The sequence below is a fragment of the Megalops cyprinoides genome, chromosome 6 (assembly GCF_013368585.1).
Source record: "Megalops cyprinoides isolate fMegCyp1 chromosome 6, fMegCyp1.pri, whole genome shotgun sequence".
Classification (NCBI taxonomy): Eukaryota; Metazoa; Chordata; class Actinopteri; order Elopiformes; family Megalopidae; genus Megalops; species Megalops cyprinoides.
This window is the reverse complement of record NC_050588.1, coordinates 18975494-18987500: the sequence shown is the minus strand read 5'-3', so window position 1 is coordinate 18987500 and position 12007 is coordinate 18975494. Positions and strand designations below refer to the sequence as shown.

General features: G+C 41.5%; 1 protein-coding gene across 1 annotated transcript in view; it reads right to left on the bottom strand.

Annotated features, from left to right (window-relative positions):
• Positions 1–5812, bottom strand: part of LOC118779937 (zinc finger protein 704-like) — a 21321-nt gene extending 15509 nt beyond the window's left edge. Inside the window, exon 1 of the mRNA XM_036532273.1 lies at positions 5611–5812. Within this exon, the coding sequence (XP_036388166.1) occupies positions 5611–5807 (197 nt within the window). The 5' untranslated portion in view covers positions 5808–5812. The remainder of the gene's footprint in view (positions 1–5610) is intronic.
• Positions 5813–12007: the final 6195 nt, after the last annotated feature.

Below are 12007 nucleotides of genomic sequence, written 5' to 3'. Positions count from 1 at the left end.
TTTTAACATCCTGTACAGAGTCAGAGTGGAACGGTAGGAGGAACAGTAGAGGGACAATAGCCTAATGCCTACTGTGGGAAGTAATAACGATAACAGTAATAGTAATAACAGGTTCCTCATGATAGTGCCCAACCGTGATCTTAAGTCGTGTTTATTTTTTTGGTTTTCATGCAGAGTATACTCATGCAGCAGACACATAAAATAACACTGGGCCGGAGCTGGATTCTTGAATTTAAAGGAGCACGCTGAGAGACAATGAGGCAGGTTATTTTTTTCACTGCCACAAACAAATGGTATGCAAACGCTCCGAATGTGGAACTCTCTGCAAAATGCAGCAGCACCACACAGAGGGGTGGGGAGACCTGAGGTCTGGGCCTCAGGGTTGTGGGTTTGAATCCCATGGTTGAATGTTTTCATTGTTCTGTAATTAAAGTTTAAAGTTGTATTCCACCATCATACACACACACACACACATACACGTACAAACGGACGCACACACAAACGCTGTCAGTATCAACGATCTCATCTTCCAAGATATACCGTTGTCTTAATATATCTGTGAAACTGCTGACTGTGCTGGTGATGCAAGGCCACAGGAACATTGTAATTGGCCGAACACAATCATCACAGCTCCTGTACCTAGCAATGTTATCATCTCCACAACAAGACAGCAGCTCCTGAATCGGATTCCCCCGCTTTTTATTTCCAGAGAATGTGGTGCAGCTCTTTTTCATTTCGCTGCATTTGTCTCCACCTCCCTCGGCGCAAACCCTAAACAGTACAGTGAATTAGCCCCACGCTGTTTATGAGACATGGACCCGTACCAGACAGGAGTGGGAGAGTCAGGCAGCCAGATGAAAAACACACACACACAACATTTAATCGCTCCCAGGGAGTAGCGTGGGTTTATCCTTTTGCTGTAACTTTCCGAGAACTTTACAAAGCTCTTCCATAACCGGGACCAACAATGATTAACCCTTCATTATTACTGTTTTGTTCATACCCATGAAGTAAAACATAAGGGACAAGTGGGTGCCAGGCAACACCCCTCCTGCAATGAGGGACAGTCCGCGCATGCTTATCTGAGTGATAAGCTGGGCGAACAAGGCAGGCCAGACACACAGCAGGCAAACAAGGCTAGAGTGCACCAAAATCAAAGACCCAATCAACAGCTCTCAGTTCACTTAACAGCTATATTGCTTTTCTTTAGTCTGGGTCACCCAGCCAACATAACCTGTGCATCACTTCTGTTAAGAAATAGAAGGAAGGAGATAGGAATCAGGAGAGAGAGAATGTAAGTGTGTGTGTGTGTGTGTGTGTGAGAATGTGTGTGCACCTGTGTGTGCATGTGTGAGTGCGTGAGTTCATGCATGTGTGCACTCCTGTCAATGTGATGACTCATGAAGAAATGCAGCTGCCATCACGAAACGCATCCCACAGAAGCGCTGCCTGAGGGGCAGCCTTGACCTGCGGAGGGGGTGCTGTGCGTACTCTTCCTTTGGCTGAAATGTCCTCTGTTCACCGGATGCATGCTTGTTGACTCTGTAATCTGGTCATTCCGATTTCTCCGTCACCCAGAAACTCACAGTTCATCAAAGCTGGCAAGCCCATTATCGGCACTAAACATTTGTTAGCCCGAGCTCTTATGTCTGTGCCTATTTAGAAAACCTATTATCAAAGACATAATGTCAGAATCACACCAAACATGTCTCCTGTGTTTCTACAAACCTAGCACATTGTTATGTAACATTTGGCAACATTTCTGAGACCTTAATAAACAATTTACCAAGTTGCCAAATTCAGTGAGCTTAAACTCATTATTATACAGTCATTTGGCAAGTGTCTTATTGAGAGTGACCCAGCCTACATAGATCAAATTATTTTGCACATTATCCTTCTTTACAGCTGCGCATTGTACTGAACCGCAACAGCAGTGCCTGAACTGAGAATAACAGCTGCAGCCATCCGGCTCACAAGAGCAACTCCTCGGGTGAGTCCCTGTCAATCCTCATCGCAGGCTAGCAGCCCGTCTACTCACTGTATATCTATGCTTTGATCTACATCACTTGGTTCATACCACAGGTAAGTTTAGGTAATGGGTGCAGGTAATGTAATAGCACAAGAAAGAGGTCATGGACTGTAACCTTTCCAAGAAATTAATAAGAGTTTAAGAATTATTTGTTTCTGCAGAACACGGGCCTCTGCCACAAAACAAGCATTCCATTATTTCAATATCTGTTTAGTTTCTCATCAGTATTCATTAAAGAAGGCTTACAAATACAAATTTAATAACAGATAAAACTAATTCATTGATAACATTCATTTGCATGGATGAAAGTGTGAGTGAATGTGTATTTCTTTGCAGGTGAGTCATTCATAACACAGAGCAACTTTGACAATTCCAATATTTATTCTTGGCAGCCATAGAATAGATGAATATTAAATTAACTGCAGTGCACCTCCCTGTGTGTGTCTGACACACAGACCTGCACTTTCACCAACCAGATATACCCCCCCCCCCCCCCCTTTCCAGCTGGAGGCCGACAGCACAGCCTTGGCTCCTTCTCCCGCAGATGTGTCAGGTATTAACAAATGCTTACCCATCCTGCAAAGACAAACTGCATATCCAGAATCTGTAACCTATTTTTCAACAATTTCAACCCTGCTCAGGTAGATAAAGGACAGTTTATCTAGGGCTGTTGTGTGAAAAATTAGTTATTTACTTTTGCAATTACCTATGATGTTCAATTCAACCTGGCCTGTGAAAAATTGTTTTTAACCCGTTCTGTGCCAAGAGTTTAAAAAATGAAAACCTCCGTGAAATGGAGAAATCACATAAATGTTGTGTCAATGGCCCTGCCCAAACAGGTTTGACCACATTAACTTGCTGGCAGTGTGTATATTTTTTTCACAGACCAATGCAAGTAAAGCAAAAGGCCCTAAGATTCTCTGCTGCGGGGCCATATTAGTTTTTATGCCCTCACATACAGGCTGTATCCCAATCCGCAAGTTAGTGAAGGAGTGAGTGAGCAAGTGCATCACACACATTTGAGACACACACCGCTGCAATCATTCCAATACTGTGCCTCACACGAAAACAAGAGCGACTCACTCTACTGGATCTGAAGAAAAACACTAAATAATAATCTGACACAACCTCTGAAAAATCGTGTCCTTTCCCACACTGATCCTTCCCGTTACTTACAAGCACAGTTTGCAAACTGAAGGACAGCAGAGGTCAAATTAAATCAATCTGTGGAAAGCAACATCAGATGTGAAATAAAAACATGGGACAATGCGCAAAACGTTACCATATTTTTGTACAAATCACAAGAAGACTGCGCAAGCGCACACCCTGGGATGCCGAACTGAAAGGGAAGGGCACCACGAATAAACGCTACAGGATTGTACACTGACGCAAAGGCCACAGCAAAGGGCAAGTGAAAGTTCTAACATTCTGGGATACCCCCACCCATGTGACTCCACACCGTGCCATTTGGAGGGGAAGTGCTTAGGCAAGGGGAAGGGCAAGTGAGCAAACAATCAGATTGAGACGCAGCCACAATGTCCCAATTTGACCACTCAAAGACACTGGGCACAGATACTCCTCTTCAGAGGCCTGTCATACTGTGAGAGGAGGGAGTGGCTGTGTTTAGGCATGCCTAGGCTTGCTAACAGGTCGTATGTCCCACTGAATTCCCATTAGCCAATCGGTGGCAACCACTGCCCAAAGTGTAGAAACACAATGCTCTATAAATACACTGTGTAAACAGTGTCTATTTGCCAAGTGTGCTTGCCAACTACCTCCTAAAAGTAAATCAAAGTGTCTGATGCTGTCAAGTATGTTCAGTAAATATGCAGCAGCTTAAAACTGGCAAAGCACCATGCGACACATTCATATATTCATAAGATTTCAGAAGCTAGGGAAGCCAAAACATAGCCTAGGATATTAGTATTTCACTGCCCATTCTATAGTTCAGTGTGCTACATCTATATGTGCTTAAGAGTTCATAACTTTAAAAAAATTAAATGCTTAAAAGCTTGCATCATAAAAAATTCTATAAGCCATCTATGCAGCTGGGACTTTTGCAAGAGCAACTGAACGTGTGTTTTTTTGCCCGTGGGTACAAGGGAATGCCATCTTCTCAGCAGGGCAACAAAGTAACTTGCAGTTACTGTACCATCTGTCAGAATCAGAGTACAACAGAGAAGAAATGAAATACAACACGCATTTCACCTCTCAAGTTTACATTTCACTGCCTGGTGGCTAAGCAGAAGTTGTCACAAATCCAAAAACAACACGAACATGCCTGCCCACATAACAAAGTGTAAGAAAGAAGACTGGAATTTGAACACAGAGAGCAGACTGTGTTTAATGTTTACATTGGATTATATATACGCATATTTTATGTATATATGTGTAGCCAAAATAACTATATAACTATATAAGTTTATATAACTATAAACTGTGTCATGTCACAGAACAGTGTTCATACAACAATATTTCTACAACCATGTCATCCAGTAAGCCTATCTGACTGTCAGGTGTCTGTGCTGCGTGTGTTAATTGCAACAGCCCAGCTAGTGCTAACAAAGATAGCGATATATCTGTGCAGATAACTAATATGAATGTATAGCCTAAGATTTGGCAAATGTGCTTCTGCAATCAAGCTGTTGTTGTACTTTCACTGACAGACTAGATTTTCAGGCTCATCTCCTACAACAGCCTAAAAACATCCTGGATTTTCAGCTTTGGGTCACATATACTGGATGCAATTCATTAAGATGGTAAATTAACAGGCAAACCAAAGCACTCTGCACCGTAAGGACAACTTGCCTGTTAACCAAACAAACTTTGAATTGGATGGGATAATCACCCACTAATTTTGATTGCTCATCTTATGCATACATGACCTCAGTTTAGAGTGTGGTAGAAGCCAAGCTGAAAACTCCAAACAGAACTGTTAATTAGCAACACAGACAAGATAAAGTACTGTGACAATGTAAATAATGTAACACCAATAAACTCCTGCACATCCTATTAATTTGCAATGAGAACAAACAGTGGAGCACATACACACAAATAAAAATGTGAGGATTAAATGGATCGCAACACACAAACACAGCCATCTTTTCAAAATCTTGGTCTTGTTCTGTAATCTAGTCTATATGTGTCCATAATCTGTCACTGGTCACTATAAGGGTGCCTCACAGATATCTACACACACACTGCACTGCAGCATCAAACTTTCAAATATTCTGAAATTTGCAACGTGACACCACCACATACTTGAAGACGTGTAGGAGATTTCTAGTGCAATATAATTTAGCCTTTGGGATTTATTCTCACCGTGCCCTCATACATTGCTTTTGCTTCTATCTTTGTGCATTAAGTAAGCAAAACCACTGCCATTCAGAAACCATGAGAGAATACCACACTCTCCCAAATCTTGTAAGCAGAACTGAAGCAGTGATGTCTGTGTCAGCGCTAACAGGCAGTGATGGTGCTCAGACCGCACCCTGTCTCCGAGCCAGCGGCAAGTTGTTCCTCAGAATCAACACGAATCACAGCAGAGCACAATCACCAGCAGTGTGACCTGGGTGCCCTACCTGTGCCCCGGCAAGGGAATATGTGAGGAGGCACGTGGGTGACCCCACTCCTCTGGGGATCCACCGAGTCCCAATGGGTCACTCTGGGACTCTGTGCGCTGACCTGCAACCTCACTGTCCTGGGGCATCATGTCACCCGCCATTCTGCCGCTGCCCCGATGGGAGGGGCTTCTTTTCTGGGCGTCCCTTTCATCCATTTCACATATCTGAAACTGCAAGGGCAAGTGATCAGTGTATGCCCACTCATACATATAAAAAACAAATGCACACACACATAAATACACAAATACACACACAAACCAACAGACACAGAAACAGATATACACAAATACAGATACAAAAAAACCTAATCCACAGCAATGCATGCACACACACAGCCACATAAACACACACAGACACACACACACACACACACACACAACAAATAAAAAGACATATAACAAACATAATCAGATACACTTGCACACACTCTCATATCCACACATGCATACACACACAGACTGGAAAAAGAGAGACTATGACAGCTTATCCAACTAGAGGAGTGCCTCCCAGTTTGTGTGGCATAAAAGCACAGTGCCTCAACGACCCCAGTCCATCTGTTTGTCTAATAATCAAACAAGGCAAGATGTTCTGGTGCGACTTGTGAAATGTGGAGCAATGGGCAAGGAACCACTGTTCCCTGCAGGCTTGAAGAAAACCTTGAGAAAGAACCTTAAGAACTGCTTCACTGAAACATCATCCAGTATTAAGGGAAACCAATTCACGTGTAGTTCACCCTCAGGCATCTCCAAAGTACCTATGACTTTGGTTAAGTACCTATGGCTAGTGGATCTGTACTGTTGTTAATGTGGCACTGTTGCATATGCTCTGGATATGAGTATGTGCTAAATGAGTGCAGGTAAGGTTATGCACACTTGCATCTAATCAGAATGTGTCTAACTGACCCATACTGAGAAGAGAGGGGGTAGAGTTCAGCACTGAATAAACCACGGGATGTGTTATAAACAATAAGAGTGGTGTCCATAAGGGGTGGCTTGAGTGATGTTTTTGAAAGGTTATGGGTTCACTCTGGTTCTTCTGACTTCATCACCTGGTATAGCTGAAGATATTTTGTTCTCTTCTGGTGTGATGGACTGAACCTTTCCTGCCTGGACGTGTTACTCTGTACTGAGCAGCTCCATTTGCACAACGAGAAAATAATTTGACGAACAGCTCAAGCTCTGGTACAACAAAGCACTCTCCCATTTTTATTGCCACCTTTAACTGTAGAGCAGCTACAGAAGTCATTCACTGAATAAGGGTGGCAAGGGGTTTTTATCCCACTCAAACTCTGCATATTCAGAGACATTCCCAAATCAATGCCAATTATTCATATACTAACTCCATGATATATTAAATAATTTCCAAAACACAATTCTCTGGGGTTCCTGCCTATTCTGGTGTTTGTTCTTCTCGGAATTACATTTCCCCCACGTGTCACCTGTTATTGAATCACTAATCTCATCTAAAAATGTTACGCCCTCTTCAGTCAAAACCTTTCTGAAATAGATGTGTGCCATGAAGAATAAATAGCAGACTTTATTTTCAAGCAACTGGCTAGCTACAGGCAACGTACTGATTTCCACTCATGCTAAGTCAATGCGTTCATATCTGGTCACTGAACACCGTCTCGTAATAAAAAGATCTCGGAGACAAAGCAAACGTTAATGGCAACGGGCGCAAGCTCCAGGAAGACAACCGGCTCAGCAAATCATCAAGAGGAAGGTGGAAAAGTCTCATCCTGGCCAATCAGCTATCTTCCAGACAATCGAATAACCTGTCAAGGCAGGCACGCCCACACACATTCTTAAAAATATATGCCGTCACAAATTTAGAGCGAATGGAGGCTAGCTTTTAAAAATAAAGCAAATGTATTATTTTAAAATTTTTTCAAGGGCTGTTGTAAATGTATTTATAACGATAATAAAGACAAGTAAACGATAATAAAGGAAAGTCCACGCGCGACATATAAACGTCTCGTTGTAAGCTAGTCTAGTGTTTGTTGTATTTCTGACAAACCGCACGGGGAAATCTTTAATTCTGTTAAATTTTGCTCTGAATGCGACAGTGTGCTTAATGTAGCTTTATCTACACGGGCGTAAATGTGACACAGTGAAATAACGTGTATATTGCAGGTAGCTACACGCTGTCATTAGCTTTGGAGAAACCTGAAGCCGTTTGGGCACACAAATAGTAATCCTTTGCTGACTTCATTAAAAAGGACGACTGGCATCCAGGGATTCTGGTGTTAGAATCTTAATATGGGTCCTCGATGCGTGTAAAAACAATATCGATTTAAACGACGTCAGGAAATTCATAAAATGTGTTCGCAATAAACCGGGTCCAGGCGGGTGTGGGGGCGTGGTGCGTGCAGCTGGGAAACTTTATGGCATACTGAGCTGAATCTGGCCTTCTTAATAAAATATAAAAAGTGGTAATATTGTTTCTCCTTTTACTTTAAGACTAAAGCATAAATTCTGCTATTGTTGTTCAAAAACATAGCTAACAGAACAGCACCGAAAATTATTAGCTAGCCCAAGCTATAAAGAATACACGCTCGTCTAAAAGAGCTGCACAAAACTAACACCTAAAACTTAAAAATAAACATCCCTGTCACACCTTTGTCCCCTAAGTGTACCTTATCGAGAAACCTGCACCAAGACAAGCTATACCTTTGTAGCCACGAGCACAGTTGCCAAATGCATTTCCCGGCTTGGGCCGTAGTGAGAATAGGAAAGGGCGGTTTGTTACTGTAGTTGCTGCACTATCGCAGTGGGGGAGGGGTGATATTGAATAGAAGATCCAGCCCCCCTTTCCCCTTTTAAACAATTTTTAAACATGCATGGAGTCGCCATCTTAAAAACAAACTTAAACAGAATGCCTGGAACTCAGATCATGAGAACATTTCATAAACATGCATGCACACAAATTATACGAAAGTAAGAATTGCATTTCATATAATTATGTGGTTATTATTAAATGGAATGTGCACCTACTGTAACTACTTGAAATTGACTGCAACTAGCTAGCCACAATGGCACTGCATGAGTGCATGTTAAAAATCAACAGCTACAGATCACAAACAGCCACCTGACCCCCTAAGGTTGCCAATGAAAGAATCTGAAATTGATAGATATTGTTATAAACCTGTAGCGTTACCTACTTTATTCAGGGCAGCTGAGTGTTTTTCTTTCAACTCATTTGTCACATCATTCCGACTCTGTGCGACGTCTTCGCCGGGGTATTCTTTCGGAGCACCATTGTCGTCCAGTAGCACTGCACACAGAAAGCTTCCTGGAGCAGAGTCGCTCTGTGTTATGTCCACACTTGCAACAGTACTGCCACTTGACTTACTGTGCCCTACATGCTTAATGTCACCAGTAAGTCCCGAAGCAGGGCTGCAGTAACTTAATCCAGCCGCCCAAGACTTGTTGTTGAGCAGACGTTCCGAATTCATGTTCAGACTGTACGAGGCGGCCGAAAAGATACCTAGCAAGTGGAAGTGAAATATATCTTCGCAGAGTTTCCAGAAATACAATATATTACAAACGGTAGCCTTTATTTGACCTTACTCCAAGGTTGCCGTACGACTGTTACATTTTATGACACTTTTTCTAGGTCGACGCGGCAAGTCGGAAAAAGAGAAAATTAGGTTTAACACTGCGAGCTCGACATAACAAAACCGACACGCCCCCCTCCTCGCTCCTGTGCGCGTGCAGCTGCAGCCAGGCGAGTTTTAGGAGCCCCGCCCCCTCTTTGATTTGATTGGTCAACATGATTCGTAAACATTCTATTCTGGCACGCGGCCATATTTTAACAATTTCTGATTGGTCGATTCGGAAAATGTCCCTCTGGGTTTTTTTTGTTGGACGTTTACGTTTGCCGGCCGGCGTAGAGAAAAATAACTGTAGTTTATGGCACTGGACGTGTGCTGCTTGACGTGAGCTACGTGTGTTCCAGCTCCAGCTGTGCGTCTGCAGTATTTTTGCGCAATCAAGACAGGACGAAAAAGGGTTGGATTTGGAGGTTTGATAACGTCATTTGATTCCCGTCTGGAGATCTTCAGAATGATGGCGTCTTTTTTGTAGGAACACGGCCCCAGCGAATTTGGGGCGGCGAGACAGCTAGCAAGCTACAGATTTACGATTACATTGTTACCACTGCGAGGAGAAGTCCCGACCGTTATTAGGCAAATCATTTTCTGCCTAATCTCTTTCTATCTGAGTGATCTGAGTTCATTGTGAACGAAATGCTGCCGTACAAAACGACAATCCATGTTTAAAATATATTGCCTTAATTCATGCCAACACATAGTTTTTAGACAAATTATATGCTGTGGCTGACACAAATGATTAACTTAAAGACTGAAACGGGGAACAATGCAGTTCGATACGACACGCAACATTTTAGTATTTTTGCTGAGCGTTTATATCTTACGCTTTGTTGGTTGTATAAATTTCAACCAGGAAAAAGTCAAAATGTTTCTTAACATCTAGTGCTGTAGCCAGAAAGAATCCTGTATTGTGTTTTAAAACCTTACCATCCGAAGAGATTGAGGTGTTTGACTGTCTCGCATCCACGTGTGAAATGTCAAAAAGAGCGAAATTTTAATTATAAAAATGGAAGCTGTCGATGAAAAAAGTAAAAAGAATGTTTTGAAATTACAGCTGTGGATGCAAGTAATAGGCTATGTATGAAAAAGATAGTATTTGGATAATTGTCATCAGCTAGTTATTTCAAGTAATGTATCAACAGCTTTCGTGTAAGAGGCAAGAGATGGTTATATTTACAACAGTTTTGTTGTATGATTCTGTGGTACTTCAGATAGTACAAGAATGTGACCCTATATTGTGACATTGCTGTAATTTAACAACTGATACTGTTGTGCTTGTAAAGGTTGTTACAGTTAGTATAACACAATGTTTAAGGAAACCTGTTTTGTGTGGTCATATGCAACTGTGGTATATTCCATGAATTGGAAGGGTATGTATCGTTCTGACACAAGCTGGTACGTAATACTTTGATGAAAGTTCTAGTTCAGTGTAGAAGAGACACATGAGCATGCCAGTTGCTACAATGTAAGTGTAGGTCCTTATGCCAAAGGGACATTAACTGCATTTTCGTGCAACTAAAATCAATAAAGACTGGAAATCAATTTTTTTTTAAAAAGCTAGGTAGCTGACAAGATAGACTCATCCATTCTCAATCATATTTGCTTGCTAGGTGGTTAGCAAAGTCAGTCACTGAGAAATGATGACAAACTTACACTATGCAAACCTGTTTCCAAATTCTTAAATCACTAAGTTGTACCTGTACAAGTACAGTTTAATTCACAATTTAGAACTTTATGGAAAAATGAGTGACCTCCCTACCTAACCTTGCGGAGGGTATATTACTATATAAGCATTAATCTTTTAGTCCAGAGCTTGGTTAGTCATCATATCTTGCCTGCTGAGTGCAGAGGCCAACTTGCAATGGGCCACACATGGTGAGAGACTAATAGTGAGAGGTGTAAATGCGGGGCCCATGGCAGTATAGATGATTTAATGCAGCAAAAAAAAAAAACAAATGAGGAGAGAAAAAGGTGCAAGTTATTGTGTGGCCATGTAAGGTTGTGTGGAAATCATGTTTGGTCAAATGACATTAAATGGCATAGAAGGTTTAATATGAGTCAGACCTCAGGGTCATGTAGTTTGTATCTGTATGCAACCCCAAAGTCACTTCTGTACAGATATGGAGTATTCCCTGTCAACCATGTAACTTAGCACTGTTTGGCAGTGTTGAGTATTACGTATGACTTCTGATGTTTGGTAATGAAACGCTCAAGCATGAGACACCACTTTCTTTGATAATTCCGCATACTGCACCTTGCCATTTTGCTCTCAATAAGTAGTCCTATATTCTGTATCCATGTAAATATTGTAACTTATGTAAGTCACTCTGGATAAGAGCGTTTGCTAAATGACAATAATGTAAGGTAATGTAATGGTGGTCTGGGTTCACATATTTACTATGATAACTGAACCAGGGCTCTTAAACTACTGTACTAAATTCCACAGTTAGTCCACAAGTACAAAAAAAAAACAAATGATCATTTTAAGGTGCTGCTTTATTACAAAAGTATAAACTTGACTTTGACATTTTTTATGAATAATAATTTAGATATAAAAACATTACAATCTTTTGCACATTAGCACTTAATTACACAGCTTGATTACACACAACCCTGTTATCTTTTAGCAAACATATAACGTAGCTGCCACATTAAACTCAGATGGGCTTTAAACAGTTGCTCTGAAATATACTGATACTTGAAACAAAAAACCAAACACGTGATCAGAGTTCACCATTTGCAATT